The following is a 16,124-nucleotide window of genomic DNA, read 5'->3' on the forward strand; positions in this document are numbered from 1 at the left end:
AGCAATAATAGTATTAACATATTGCCTTTTTGGTCAGTAAAACATTCTTCTCATCAATTCTTGGAAGTTTCAACTTAATACAATTAGCCATTGCCATGACATTGCGGATATGTCCTTTTGACAACCTATATGTTCATATACTTCTTGAAATTTTTATCTCAATGCTTTTAGCCTAACAAGTAGTTGCAATTGAAGTAATAATAGTAGTATCAGTAGTAAATGTACAGTAACAGCAGTATTAACAGTACTGTGCACATATTGCCTTTTGGTGAGATGATCTTTTCCCTTAAGGATTCTCTGAAAGTTCCAACTTAATACCCAAATCAATTCTTGAGCTACAGTATTTTGACAATGTGCATGCACGTAGGGTCTTTTGATTTAGTTCGAATTTCTGCTCAATACTGTAAGTGGTGTAGTCTGGTAGTTCTAGTGGTGTAGTTTTAGTAGTATTGGTGGAATGTAAATATTGCCTTTTTGATCATACCCCTTATCATTTCCTGAATTTTCCAAATTCATATACTCAGTTATTCCTGTGTTACACCCTTTTGACAATCCTTATACACATAACGTGTTTTGATTTAGCATTCTCTCAACATTCTCTGAAGGATCACCTGAATGCACTTGTCTTCTTGGAAAGTAAAGTGCAAACATGCATACCTTTCTCAATAACATATACTATGTGTAAACAATCAACAAATTGCTTATCTTACAGCCCTTGTCCTGAGGACTATGGGGAGGTTGACATCCCAAAAGACAAAATTACTGGACCTTTCAACAAGGCTGAAAAAAATAGATCTCTTAAGATTTCGATCGGATATGTTTTGGGAAATGATGGGCTTAGGGGGGGGGTGATTGCCCTCCATTCATTTTTGACTCTTAAATAGGGCACTAAAACTTCTGACTTCCAATCAAACAAGCAGATCCGATCCAAAGATTATACAACCAGCCGTTCCATAAAAGCCTTATTGCCCCGGGGCATAACTTACAACCCTTGCCCATCGGCTCTGGGGATTGTGTCCACCCTAAAGACTTTGTTACATGATTTTTGGAATATTGGCAACAAAATGGCTATCTCACAATTTCAATTGAATGCGTTTCAGGAAAAGAAGATTTCAGTAAGGGGGAGAGGGACTAGCTGCTCTCCATCATGTTTGACTCTTGAAAGGGAACTAGAACTATACATTTCCAGTCAAATGAGCTTCTTCTAAAGTTCACACAACCACCCCTTCCATAAAAACCCTTACCCCTAGACTCTGGGGGATTCTGTCAACCCCAAAGGTCTTACTATATGATCTTTGGACTATTTTTGAACAAATGGCTATCTCAAACTTTTATGGGATGAATTTATGGAAAATACAACGTAGGGGGGGGGGGGGGTTGGCTGCCTTCCGTAAACTTTGACTCACAAAAAGGGCAATAGAACATCTGATTTCCAATCAAATGAGCCCATTCCGGAGTTTTACGACCAACCTTTCCATAAAAACCAATTATGCCCTCGGGGAATAACTTACAACCCTTGCGATGAGGGCTGGGGGGGGGTTGTCATCCTCAAAGGCATAATTTTCAGACTTTTCAACTACGCTGAAAAAATGGTTGTCTCAAAATTTTGATTAGATCTGTTTTAGGAATTGATGGGCGGGGGGGGGGCTTGTTGCCCTCCAGTCTCTCTTGAATATTAAAAAGGCATTAGCCCTTTCAATTTCCAATTGAATGAGCCTTTTCCGAATTTTCTACGACAACAAATGACCGTCTCAAAATTTCAGATATATTTAGGGAAAATACGAGGTGTGTGTGTGGGGGGGGGATATCCTCCCTCTGGTCACTCTGAGTCACTAGATCAATCACTCCGATCACTAGAGCTTCTGATTACCAATCCAATGAGCCCTCTCCGAAGTATATGCGATCACCCTTTCTATATAAACCTTATATGCCCCCAGGGCGTAACTTACAACCCTTGAACTGAGGGCTGTGGGGGGTATTATCTTCAAAGACATAATTTCTAGACTTTAAACTGCTTTGAACAAAATGGCTATCTCAAACTTTTAATAGAATGTGTTTGGGGAAATGGTTTGCGTGAGTCCTTCTTGAAGTTTCTGCGACAACTCCTTCGATACGAAGTACCCTGGTCTAACACAAACCAAAAAAAAAAAAAAATAATAATATTACATTTCGCCCACATCACTCTTTACTTAGGCAGCGTTATTGCGCTGCTTATGATACAGCATCTATAGTATAGTATATATAGTATTTTATATTATAGAACTATTTATTATATTCTTGTAGTACTATTTTTGTAGTCTAGGTTGTAGATGCAGCTTACTCCTAGGTGTACCTAGTTTTGATACATTCTTGTAACATATTAATTTAAAAAAACAAAGTTTGTCCGAGGGAAGTAAAAAGCGAAACTGAAACTTAAAACGAACAGAAAATATCACTTCACAGCCTATCTGACATATATCAGTAAATCTAATGCAAATAAATCAACTGGTGATATTTCCCTATGTTTGTAGGATTACAGAAAACTAGCACTTTACTGAAAACACAAAACAATATAGGAGTTTTGGTACGGTAAAAGTAAACCTTTTAAGGACACTTTTAACAGTATAAAAATAAAGCATTTTTTGATTGTTGCTTTATTTATTTTTTTCCTTTAATTTGACGTCACTTCTGCACAATTAGCTCAGTTCATTGATTGACTGTCGTTTTAGATCTGAAAAGGACATTTCTTGATTATTTTGTTGATAAGTTCGAAGTGAATCAATCTTATTAGTATTAGGACAGCAAACTCGCTTTAGAATTTGTATCACAACTAAAATTCCTCCATTTTATAAAGAGAAATAACTGGGATTTCCAGAGTTTATATTACGGCTGACAAGTTCTTCATTTCGAGTAATACTAGGTGAGACCAAGATGTTACCTGATAAATCAATCCATTATTTTATATACTGTGTAATGCCTTTAAACTTATTTGTTTTCTGCCTAATTTTTTAAGATAATTTTAATTTTATACTGAAAGTTACTCATAAAACAGCTCCTGTAGGAAAAGCGCTGCAGATTTGTTTTTTGCTGTGAGGCTAGGATTTAATTTTGACTCATAAGTCAATATTCTTGTTTTTACTAGACTTTTGTGTTTTCAGTAAAATGCTAGTCTTCTGTAATCCTATAAACATAGGGAAATATCACCAGTTGATCTATTTGCATTAGTTTTATTCATTAATCAAAAAACCTTTTTGCACAAAATAAGTTATTCAAAAAAAAGTGAAGAACTCCATTAAACCAAAAATGAGCAAATATTGAATCAAATAATCTACCAAGCATACAATTACCACAAATCAATATCAATAAATAAATGAAACCCAAAACAAACAGAAATTAAAATAAATCAAACTCAAAACGAGCAGAAATTAATCTGAGTAGGGTTCTAAACCATAAGTTTTCTAAAAGCCAGAATATAATTTGTACTTTACTGAAAAAAATTCAAATGAATTCACTGAAAAAAATGTAAATTGTCAGTTTAAGCTGATATTAGCTGATATTTATTCCTTAAAATCTTAATTAATTTTTGTTTTCTTAAAGTTTTAAGTGAAAACATTTCACTTAAAGAATTTTTTTCAGTAAAGTAGCCTACAAATTATATTCTGGATTTTAGAAAACATATGGTTTACAACCCTACTCAGATTAATTTCCGATCGTTTTGAGTTTGACTTATTTTAATTTCTGTTTATTTTGGGTTTCATTTATTTATTGATATTGATTTGTGGTAAGTGTATGCTTGGTAGATTATTTGATTTATTTTTGTTCATTTTTGGTTTAATGGAGTTCTTTACTTTTTTTTGAAAAACTTGTGCGAAAAGTTTTTTTTGATTAATTTATGTTCGTTTTATATTGACATAGTCTTTTTCAGGGAGAAAGACTGAGCCTTTTCTGAAGTTAAAGAAACATCCCTTCCATAAAAACGTTTAATACCCCCTGGGCATAACTTACAACCCTTGCCCCTAATCTCTGGGGTTTGTTTCAACCCTAAAAACCTTGTTATATGATATTTAGACTATTTTGAATAGAATGGGTATCTCAAAACTTCTATTAGATGCGTTTCGGGACAATTTGACGTGTGTGTAGGGGGGGGAGAGTAGCTGCCCTCTGATCACTTTGACTCTTAAAAAGAAGCACTAAATCGTCTGATTACCAATTCAATGAGCCCCCTTTGAAGTTTATATGACCACACTTTCTATAAAAGCCATATATGTCCCAAGGGCACAACTTACAACCCCTGCCCTCAGGGCTGGGGGATGTATTATCCTCAAAGACATAATTTCCAGACCTTTCTGATAGGCTTAACACAATGGCTATATCAAAATGTTGATTGGAAGTGTTTGGGGAAACGATAGGCGTGGAGGGAGACATTTGTCCTCTGATTACTTTCGACTAATAAAAAAGGCAAAAGTGCTCTCGATTTCCAATCTAATGTGCCCTTTTTGAAGCTTCTATGACAAAACTTTCTATAAAAACGTTATATACCCCAAGGGCTTAACTTACGACCCTTGTCATGAAGCCTATGGGGGGAGGGTTGTCCTCACAGACATAATTTCCAGAACTTTCAACTACGTTGAACAAATGACCATTTCAAAATGTTGATCGGGAATGTTTGGGGAAATGATGGACGTTGAGGGGGGGATTCTCCGTCTTATTACCTTTGACTATTAAAAGTGCAATAGCCCTCCTCAATTCCCAATCGAAAGTGTCCTTTTTGAAGTTTTTACGACAACACTATCTTTATGACATTATATGCCCCCAGGGAATAACTTACAACCTTAGCCCTGAGGGCTGTTGGGGGTTTTCATACTCAAAAACAAAATTTCCAGACCCTTCAACTACGTTCAACGAAATGACTATATCAAAACATTGATCGGATGTGTTTGGTGAAATGACGGGTATGGGGGGGGGGGCATTCATCCTCTGATCGGTTTTGACTATTAATAAGGGCACTAGCCCTCTCAATTCCCAATTGAATTAGTCCTTTTTGAAGTTTCTACGACAACGCTGGCAAAGACCTTATTTCAAGAACTTTTAACTACGTCGAAAAAAATGTCTGTGTCGAAATTTTGATTGGATGCGTTTGGGGAAATAGTAGGCTTGATAGGTGCGTTAGTTGCCCTCCAACGACTTTCGACTGTTAAATAGGGCACTAGCGCTTTCAATTTCCGATCGAATGAGCCCTTTTGGAAGTTTCTACGACAACGCTTTCTATAAAACCTTATATGCCCCCTGGGCATAACATACAACCCTTGCGCTAAGGGCTTTGGCGGGGAGTGTCATCCTCAAAAAAATATTTTCCGGACTTTTCAATAACGTTGAACAAAATAGCTTTCCCAAAGCTTTTATTGGATGTCTTTGGGGAAATGGTGGGCGTGGGAGGGGTGTTAGTTTTCCTCCCATCACTTTTTACTATTAAAAAAGGCACCAGCCCTTCGAAGTTTTCTAAGTCTCTATTACAGTGCTCTATAAAAACCTTATATATGCCCCCAGGGCATAGCTTAAATCCCTTGGCCTGAGGGTGTGGGGGGGGGAGTTGATCATCTTCAAAAACATAATATCCAAAACTTTCAAGTACGTTGAAAAAAAATGGCTATCTCAAAATTTTGATTGGATCTGTTTGGGGAAATGGTGAGCGTCAGAGGGATGTTAGTTGCCCTCCAATCAGTTTCCACTAGCCTATTAAAAGGGCACTATCCCTTTCAGTTTCCAATTGAATGAGCCTTTTTCGAAGTTTCTACGAAAACATTTTCTATAAAAACCCTTATATGCCCCCAGGGCATAATTTACACCCTTAGCCCTAAGGGCTCTGGGGGGAGTGTCATCTTCCGAGACCTAATTTTCAAACACTTTCATCTACGTTGAAAAAAATGGCTATCTCAAAATTTTGATTGGATGTGTTTAGGGAAACGGTGATCTTGAGAGGGGGGCTAGTTGCCCTACAATCACTTTCGACTATTAAAAAGGACACTAGCCCTTCCAATTTCCAATCGAAGGAGACGTTCTTGAAGTCTCTACGAAAACGCTTTCTATAAAAACCTTATATGCAAGGTCATAAATTACAACCCTTGCCCGGAGGGGTTTGGGGGGTTTGTCATCCTCAAAATCATAATTTCCAGAACTTTCAACTAAGTTGAACAAAATTGCTATCTCATAATTTAATTGAATGTATTTGGGGAAATGGTGGGAGTGAGAGGGGGGTTAGTTGCTCTCCATACACTTTCGACTATTAAAAAGGGCACTAGCCCGTTCAATTTTCAATCAAATGAGCCCTTTTAAGTTTTTACGGCGACAGTTTCTAAAAAAAACTTATAGGTTCTCAGAGCAAAACTTACAACCCTTGCCCTGAGGGCTCTGAGGGGGCTGCCATCCTAAAAGACCTAATTTCCAGAACTTTTAACTACGTTCAACTAAATGAATATCTCAAAATTTTGATTGGATGGGTTTGGGGCAATAATGGGCGTGAGAAGGGGGTTGGTTGCCGTCCAATTACTTTCAAATATTAAAAAGAGCACTAGCTTTGAATTTTCAATCGAATGAGCCCTTTTTGATGTTTTACGATAACACTTTCTATAAAAACCTCATATGCCCCCAGTGCATAACTTACAACCCTTGCCCTTAAGACTGTGGGGGTTGTCATCCTCAAGGACATAGTTTCCAGAACTTTCAACTAAGTTGAAAAATGGCTGTCTGAAAATGTTGATTGTATGTGTTTGGGAAAATGGTGAGCGTGAGAGGGGGGTTAGTTGCCCTCCAATTACTTTGGACTATTTAAAATGCCACTAGCCATTTCAATTGCAAACGGAATGAAACCTTTTTGAAGTCTCTACAACAACACTTTCTATAAAAGCCTTATATGTCCCAAGGGCATAACTTACAGCCCTTGCCGTGAGGGCTGCGGGAGGGGGGAGGGGTTGTCATCCTTCAAGACCTAATTTCCAAAACTTTCAACTACGTTGAACAAAATGGCTATCTAAAAATTTGGATTGTTTGTTTTTGGTGAAAAGGTGGGCGTGAGAGGGGGAGTAGTTGCCCTCCAACCACTTTCGACTATTAAAAAGGGTACTAGCCCTTTGACTTTACAATCGAATTCGCCCTTTTTCAAGTGTTTACGACAAAACTTTCAATAAAACCTTATATGCCCCCAGGGTATAACATAACCCTTGCCTTGAGGGCTCTGAGGGGGAAATTGTCCTCAGAGACCTAATTTCCAGGACTTTGAACTGCGTTGAACAAAATGGCTATCTCAAAATTTTGATTGGATGGGTCTTGATAAATGGTAGATGTGAAAAAGGTGTTAGTTGCCTTCCAATCACTTTTGACTATTAAAAAGGGCACTAGCCATTTCAATTTACAATCGAATGAGCCCCTTTTTAAGTTTCTATGACAATACTTTCTATGAAAACTTTATATTCCCTGACGTCATAACTCATAATCCTTGCCCTGAGGGATCTGGGGGGGGGGGTGTCTTCCTCAAAGACCTAATTTTCAGAACTTTCAACTACGTTGAACAAAATGGCTATCAAAATTTGATTGGATGTGTTTGGGGAAAAGGTGGACGTGAGAGGGGGGTTAGTTACCCTCTAATCAGTTTCGACTATTAAAAAGGGCACTAGCCATTTGAATTTTCAATCTTATGAGGCTTTTTTGAAGTTTCTCCGACAAAACTTTCTATAAAAATATTATATGCCCCCAGGGCATAACTTACAACCCTTGCCCTGAGGGTTATGGAGGAGTGCCTTCCTCAAAAACATGATTCTATGTGAAAATCAACTACCCTAAACAAAAAGGCTATCTCCAAATTTTGATTGGATGTGTTTGGGTAAAATGGTGGGCGTGGAAGAGGTGTTAGTTGCCTTCCTATCACTTTCGACTATTATAAAGGGCACTATCCACTCCAATTTCCAATCCAATGAGCCCTTTTTGAAGTTTCTACGACAACTCCTTCGATACGAAGTGCCTTGGTCTAAAACCAAAAAAAATATTAATAATAATACATTGTGCCAACATCGTTTTTTACTTCGTTCTTTAAACATTGTATATACTTATACAACGCTTTATATAAAAACTTCATATGCCCCCAGGGCAAAACTTACAACCCTTGCCTGAGGGCTGTAGGGGGTTGTCATCCTCAAAGACATAATTTCCAGAATTTTCAACTACGTTGAAAAAAATCGCTTTCGCAAAATTTTGATTGCATGTGTTTGGGGAAATGGTGGGCGTGAGAGGGGGGTTAGTTGCCCTCCAATTACTTTAGACTATTAAAAAGAACACTAGCCATTTCAATTTCCAATCAAACGAGCCCTTTTTGAATTTTCTATGACAACGCTTTCTATAAAAACCTAATGTGCCCCAGGGCATAAATTTTCGATCGAATGCGCCCTTTTTCAAGTTTCTAAGACAAAGCTTTCAATAAAAACCTTATATTCCCCCAGGGTACAAGTTATAACCCTTGCTCTGAGGGCTCTGAGGGGGTTATCATCCTCAAACCTAATTTCTAGAACTTTCAACTACGTTGAACAAAATGGCTATCTCAAAATTTTGATTTGATGTGTTTGGATAAAAAGGGCACTAGTCATTTTAATTTCCAATCGATCGAGCCCCTTTGGAAGTTTCTACGACAACGCTTTCTAGGAAATCCTTATATTCCTCCAGGGCATAACCTATAATCCTTGCCCTGAAGGCTCTGGGGGGGGGGTGTCATACTCAAAGACCTAATTTTCAGAACTGCTATGACCTTTTCTATTTATATGGAATAATTTCTGTTTGTTTTAAGTTTTAATGTTGGTCCTTAGTTTCAGTTGAAAACTTTTTTTATATAATTTCTAATCACCTCTAATCCAGAGGAGATTCTAATCCAAGGGTTCCTCTAATCCAGAGGAACCCTTATTAAGGAGCTGAACTAGAAGCCGTACAAGAATTGAAGGAAAAAAAAAAGTTTGGAGTGGAAAAAAATCAAAACATATTGTCCTTCCTTTTTGTAAGAAAAAAAATTAAAAAAGAAGAAATAGGTCTTTAATTCTGTGACTTATGAAATTAAATTTAGTCACACTTAAGAAAGTAGCTCCAGGCGAGTAGCTTCGCCACAAAAGGTTAACTGAGCTGACAGGTTTGTATATAGACATACTTGCGGAAAATTTTGCTGGCTCAACAGAAATGTGACTTTAGATTTAGGGATTTATTTTGTCCCAAAATAAAAAGCCAGTCATTACTTGGAAAGGGATGGAAATTTTCATAAAAAGAGTATTTCTTGTGTAGGTACTATAAATTGTATTACAAGCTAAGTTTGTTTTCATTTCAAAAATTTCCTACATTCTCCTATAGAACTGTTTTCATTTGTCTTTTTTTCTCTTTGGCTGCACAAACTTATCTATGGAGAGAATATTACGGTGGAATTATCAAGTAAATAATTTGAGTAAGTAAGTATAACAATAAGTAATCTTTCTTCTAATATACAACTTTGAGTTGTTCCACTTCTCCGACCACTTAGTGGCAAGGGGTTGGGGTCAGGGGCGTAACTTGATTTGGGCAGAGACGACAACTTCCCCTCCCAGACCTCAGTTTTTCTCCAGACTCCAGTTTGGCCCATCCCCCCACCCCTCACAGCTGAAATTTTGTTTCTCGAAAAATTTTGTCAAAACAAAGATAAACTTGCATAATTCAATCATCCACTGAAACAGGTCAGTTTTCTTGAGTACATCTTTACCTTTTCTATTACTATACGGCTAGTTTTTTTTCAGTTTTCTGTCATTTTCACTTGATTTATGAAAATTGGCTCCACCTTTGACCCCCTCCCCTCCCCCACCAGATCTTGACAAAAGTACGTCATTCGATTGGGTATAGATTAAGAGATCTACTCTGAATGTTGTTGCAAACCATGAATTGCATGATCTACATTCCCTTTTAAATCAAAATGCTTGACCAAATACTTTAATGGGACAAGCTTAAAAAAATGAGTGCATCACATTTACAAAAACAGTGAAACTATCTGAGAAAGATCGTATAGAAGAGAGAAAACCATAATTGAAAAAACAACTCCCAAGCAGGAATCGAACGCAACACGCTATTTCAAAGTCGAACGCTACACCGACAGGTCTCGAAAAATCGGAGTTGATATGTTTGTGCTGTTACCTTAATTGCGTAGCTTATTAAGAAGGCTTAGAGGAGGAACATCCGAGAGGTGTTCTTGCAAACCTCCAGTTACGGGTTTTGGACCATAATTATTACAACGATGATTCAGTTTTATACTTCCAAGCTTTCCTACCTAACAAGTGACATCAAAAGCAGTTTTTAGTGCTATATCACACTTACGGATGGTAGGATTGATAAAAATCACGTAGATATGAGCAATAGCTTTCAAATGAGCCATTAAACGTCACTCTAAAAAATAGTGGTAGCCCACTAACCCCAGCTTTTCTACTTGAGACATGACACCAAAAGTGCCGTTTTTAGTGCCATTTGGAACTTGCTGATAGTTGAATTTATGGGAAGGACGTAGATATGAGCAATATCTTTATATGAGTTACTAAAAATCTGTCTTAGATACCTGCGAAACCAATTCGCCCAACAACAATACGCCAATATCGATATGTCCGATACTGACACAGTGTGTAGTTCTTTCCCCAGGGACTAATAAGGGTCAAAACATAACCGAAACAAAAGATATTTGACTTTTGAACCATATTGAACAAAATGGCTATCTCAAAATTGTGATTGGATGACTTTGGGGGGAGGGAAAAAGCTGGCTGCAGCTACCGCTGCAACCATGATTAATTTGGATGGGAGGGGAGGGTAAACGGGAGGGCTTATTGTGAACTTCTAGGAAAGAGTTTCGGGACACAATTATTACGATGGTAACTTTTTAGGCTTCCAAGTCTTTCCACTGAAGAAGTGGCACCAAAAGTGCTGTTTTTAGTGCTATATCGCACTTACGGATGGTAAAATTGATAAAAGCATGTACATTTGAAATAGCTTCAAAATGAGCCATTAAACGCCTCTCTAAAAAGTTCTCGTAGCCCGCGTGCTGCAGCCTTTGCACTTTAGACATGTCACCAAAAGTGCCATTTGGCACTTGCAAATGGTGGGATTTATAGGAAGAACGTAGACATGAGGGATATTAGCTATGAAATATTGGTCTACGATGTTCTGGTAGCCCGATAGCCCTAACCTTTGAGAAATGGCACGAAAAGTGCCAATTTCAGTGCCATGTAGCACTTGAAAAGTATACGGGAGGGGTCCTTGGAAATCTCCAGATAACGGTTTTGGACCATCATTGTTACAATAGTATCGTTTTATGCTTCGAAGCATTTCAACTTAAGAAGTGGGACAAAAGGTGCCGTTTTCTGTGCTATTTGGCACTTACGGATGGCAAAACTGATTAAAAGCACGTAGATACGAGCAATAGCTTTCAAATCAGCCGTTAAACATCTCTCTAAGAAGTTCTGGCAGCCCACTAGGCCCTTGCTTTTCCACTTGAGACATGGCATCAATAGTGTCATTTTTACTGCCATTTAGCCCTTGCAGGTGGTGGAGTTTATAAGGAAAGTGTAGATATGAGAAATACCTTTTATGTGAGTTATTAAACATCTGTCATTTGTAGCCCACTAGCCCCAATCCTTGAGAAATGGCACAGAATGGGCCATTTTTGTGCCATATGGCACTTGAAGATGGTGTAATTTATGACAAGCGCGTAGATGTGAAGAATAGCTTTTGAATGAGCTATTAAGCATCTCTCTATGATGTTCTGGGAAACCTCTAGCCCTGAAAGAAAAAAAAACAGAAAAAAACGGGAGACAGATCAGTGCTACAAATGCAAAAGTGATTTTACCTGCTGTTCAAGGTTAGAGACTAATTTCCCTGAAAAAGGTTTTCTACTATGCTGATTTCAATGGTAAACTTTTCATTTTGATCTAACGGCATTTTCGAGGAGTTTCAGACTTTTTTTCGAAATTAGCATAAATTTCTTTTCCCAATAAACTTTTATTTTTAATACGAACGGAAATAAAAATTACTATTCCTGAGTCAGTGTCAAATGGCAATTTTTTCACTGGGCAGTTTTTTATTTCTAAGCGTGTATTTTAACTTTTGGTTACTATGGGATGTAGTTCGCTGTTTATTAGGTTGCAGCTACAGCTGTAACCATGATTTCAGGTAATATAGCATTAACAATAAACAATGATACATTTTTAGTTCAGGGGTTCTTGGGAAGTAAAACACATGAATAGCACTTTCAAAAGTGAATCCAGGGCTATTTTTGACCAAAAAGATGAACTTTTCGGTCATCTATCATCCTGCACCCGTAAAACGCAGCCATCTTTACTTCTTTTTTTTTTACTGCTTTTTTTTTTGTTATAGCCCTAAAAAGTGGCATCAACCAAAATCTTTTCCACAGATTGTTGTTTGATATACGGCTAGTCAAATAAATTTCTCAAACTGCTTACATAATTACGCTTGAAAACATCTATCGAAACTTTTTCAACCTTTCAAAGTGCTCACGGTTCAGTGGATTTTGGCCACCGTCATTATGGTGGTTTCAATATTTTTAGAATACTATTTTCTAGCTGATAAGGTATTTTATTTTTTGGAGGGTTTCAACATATCTATCTTTGCGGATTGACTATATTCTGATCACAGATAGGCACTACTAGGCTACTCACAATGATTCTTTCGATTAGTTTTCCGGCTCTGCTTCCTGATAGCTGATCTTCAATCTCCTCATTTATTCTTTGAATAATTGCCTGGTGTAAATCCTTAGAGAAGCGGAGCTCCCGGAAGAGAAACTGAACCCGCAAATTGACAGCTGTAAGTGCATCGTCACTTGCACCCCCACCACCAGATGCGACTAATGAAGGGAAAAGATCCTGAAATATAAAACTATTTGTTTAATTTTTTGTCTACAGAAAGAAATATTTTTAAATTGAAAGAAATCAATGGAGCCAATTTACGAAAATTTAGAGGAGGGGCAAAGATTTTTTTTGACTGTTTTGTATGATGGCACGGAAAAGAAATTTTTCAAAAGCAGGGGGAGGACAATTGCCCCACCTTATTTGTGCCACAAGAAGAAATCAAATTGGGCAATGCTTGGATAATTTAAAGGCCTCAACCAGAAAAATTTCTAAATAACCTTATCTGACAAGTGCAATTTGCACTTGAAGGCTGGTAAACTTAGGCAAACTTAGGTAAAATTTAAAGGAGGGGCAAATATTTGCTTGTTTTTTATGAAAGTATGAAAAAAATATTTTTCAAAATCAGGGGGAGGGCAATTGCCCCACCCTATTGGTGCACCTGGAGGAAATCAAATTTTCCAATGGTTGGACAATAATGGCCTCAACCAGAAAGACATCTAAACAACAAGGCCGTATCCAGGGGAGGGGGTTATCTGGTTTGAACCCCCCCCCCCCAGAAATGTTTGACCGAGTCGAAAATTAGTCTAAAAAATACCTGTAAAGACAAGACCTTACCAGAAAATGTTAGACAAAGTTAGACAAAGTCCACGGGAAAAAAATCGGGTAACCCCCCCCCCCCCCCGAACAAAAATCCTGGATCCGCTCTTGCTAAGCAACCTTATCTGACCAGTGCAATTTGCGCTTGACTTAAACTTAGACTTATAAGTGTTCAGTCTCGAAAAGTCACCAAGCCACTATGAAACTTCTCTTTTTCACCACTACACATATCCTACACCGCTATCAAAGTTTACTGTACAAATGACTTTTATTATATTTGTTTCCTAATTTTAGTTAATGAAATAAAATACAACATTTTTTCAGCTGAAAATAAGGAGCTACATTAAAAACTTAAATGAACAGAAATTGGGTCACATATAAGGGGATATGCCCCCTCCTCAATCGCTCGCCCTTTACGCCAAAGTCTTTTAATTCTTTAAAATTACTTCTCATTCAAATTCAACGGCTTTCCAAAAAGCTTTTTTTAGATTTGGAAAAACTTTAGCGTAGGGAAGGAGGATTTAAGGAGGGGGCATTCCCCACTCATATTCAAAATATTTTCTGTTCGTTTAAAGTTTTAATGTTGCTCCTTATTTTCAATTGAAGACTTTTTTTCCTTTAATTAGCAGTATGTAGTCCAGTGTATCACAAAGGTTTTTAAGTTCGTAGTGAAGGTGTTATAATCTTTATGATTGAAAATCAGAGATTATTTTTTAAACCTAAAAATTTAACATCAAAACACTTTTGGTGCACATTTTATCAAGTGGAGTTTGATCTATACTCTTATGAAAACCTTCCAGGCTTGACTGAGGTGTAGAGGTGGCGAAGATTTAAAAAAGAGAAAGTACCTTATAGTCATATCAACAGACGCATTTTATGATTAAAATTAATATTTTCTAAACGTTAACTCTATATTTAAACTGTTTTAGATTATTATCTGTAATGGTATAGACTAAAATATTTATACTGTTATTCATATATTTTCCTTTCATTTTAATATGAAGGCAATCCGAAATTTTAACATAGACCATTCAAATAGCGTAGTAGTTACACAGTTTTCCTGAGTTCAAAGTTCAAAAAGTTCAAAAAAATTCTTTCACTTGTAGGGGATGTTTCCCCCCTCTTTAAAAAATCAGGTAAATTTTCTCAGGCTCGTAGCCTTTGATGAGTAATACTAAACTTAATAAAATTCGATATTTAGAAGCTTCTCAATATTTTGAGAAGTAGTGTAGTTAAGTGAATGATCTTTCGGGAATTTTTCCAGTCTATAATATATTTCAAGAAAGTCTTTTGAGGAATCTACCTCCACCCACTTTCTCCTCTAAAGGGCGTTGACTTTTAATGAACTTTAACAAACTTTGGTACTTGTGCATTTTGCGGGCATTGCTATATACTGTATGTGGAATATCAAACGGAAAATGCTACACTCACCCGGCAAACCCCGTCAAACGGCTATGTGTAAGACCTAAATTGATTGCAAAGCGTTGTTTCTCATGGATTTTACAATATTTAAATGATTGTTTTGGGGCTAAGGGGGGGGAGGGATGGTACCTAGGTTAGGTTACGTATTTAATACATGCTATGCTTTACCCTCCCCCCTAACGTGCAGAAATATAGCCCAAATTTGTTTCTAAACTATTAGCCTATATATTCATCCTATTTTATTTTATTTCATTAGCATTAACCAAACTTGACTTCTTCGCGGTGCCCGCATAATGCACGAATACCCAAACTTTGTGGTAGGCCTACATAGTTGAAAACTTCAAAATAGATCTAGCCCAAAGTACAAACAAGGCACAAGGAAAGTACGTATTTTGGAGCCTCAAAACTTTTTTAAGTCCTGATTTAGAAGATTTGAATGAATTTTGGAGAATGTGTCTGAAATTTGGATAATATTCTAGATGAGGGGCTTTTTGCTGTATTGGAAATAGCCTAGCTGAGCTAGAAGTATAAAACTCTCAGCAATAAATCCTGCGCCCTAATTACGCCCTATGCTGGTGTTTTAAACCTCCTATCTCACCTCTTTGTCTAATTTAATGGTTTACGAAACTGTATAGAAGAAGACGGGTTAATGTCTGTCTTAACCTTGCAAAAAAAATATGATTCCTTATTATGACTTCTTTTACATGTAGGTTAATTACTAACCTTAGGCACTTCCACTTCAGCAGTTTTTGCCTCTGTCACTTCTTCTGCCTCTTTGGAACTTTGTGCATTTAAGGTTGCTGCTTTAGCAGGCGGCTGTCGTTTTTCTCGATTTAACAAGTAAACAGTAGTGAAACATCCAGCAATAAATGCCAATATTAAAGAGAAAATTATCGCCATTTAAAAAAATTACGTTCATCCAAACAACTATTTTTTAACACTTTTATTGATCAACTAATTTAAGCGAGTAGAAAATGCGATATCAATCAACGAAGTATCAACGTAGGATGATAGTTGGCGGAATCAAAGAGAATTTCGTTGGTTTAACATGGAAAGATAGGGGTTAAAAATTTCAATTAGGACGTTCGAGCATCTCTTATCCAATTAACTAAAAATAAAAGTGTTTTTTTAACTGAAAGTAAAGAGAAACGTCAAAACCTGAAACGAACAAAAATTATTCTGTGTATGAGGAGACTGCCCCTTCCTCAACTCTCACTTTTTACGCTA

General features: G+C 37.1%; 1 protein-coding gene across 1 annotated transcript in view; it reads right to left on the minus strand.

The window, feature by feature from the left end:
- Positions 1–15,825, minus strand: part of Pdzd8 (PDZ domain containing 8) — a 245,494-nt gene extending 229,669 nt beyond the window's left edge. The window contains exons 1-2 of the mRNA XM_089105143.1: positions 15,621–15,825; positions 12,690–12,893 (exon numbers count right to left, since the gene is read on the minus strand). Of these exons, the coding sequence (XP_088961269.1) occupies positions 12,690–12,893; positions 15,621–15,797 (381 nt within the window). The 5' untranslated portion in view covers positions 15,798–15,825. The remainder of the gene's footprint in view (positions 1–12,689; positions 12,894–15,620) is intronic.
- Between the last annotated feature and the right edge of the window lie 299 nt (positions 15,826–16,124).

This window comes from Artemia sp. Qi Xiang Cuo, chromosome 19 (genome assembly GCF_049724085.1).
Source record: "Artemia sp. Qi Xiang Cuo chromosome 19, ASM4972408v1, whole genome shotgun sequence".
Taxonomy (NCBI): Eukaryota; Metazoa; Arthropoda; class Branchiopoda; order Anostraca; family Artemiidae; genus Artemia; species Artemia sp. Qi Xiang Cuo.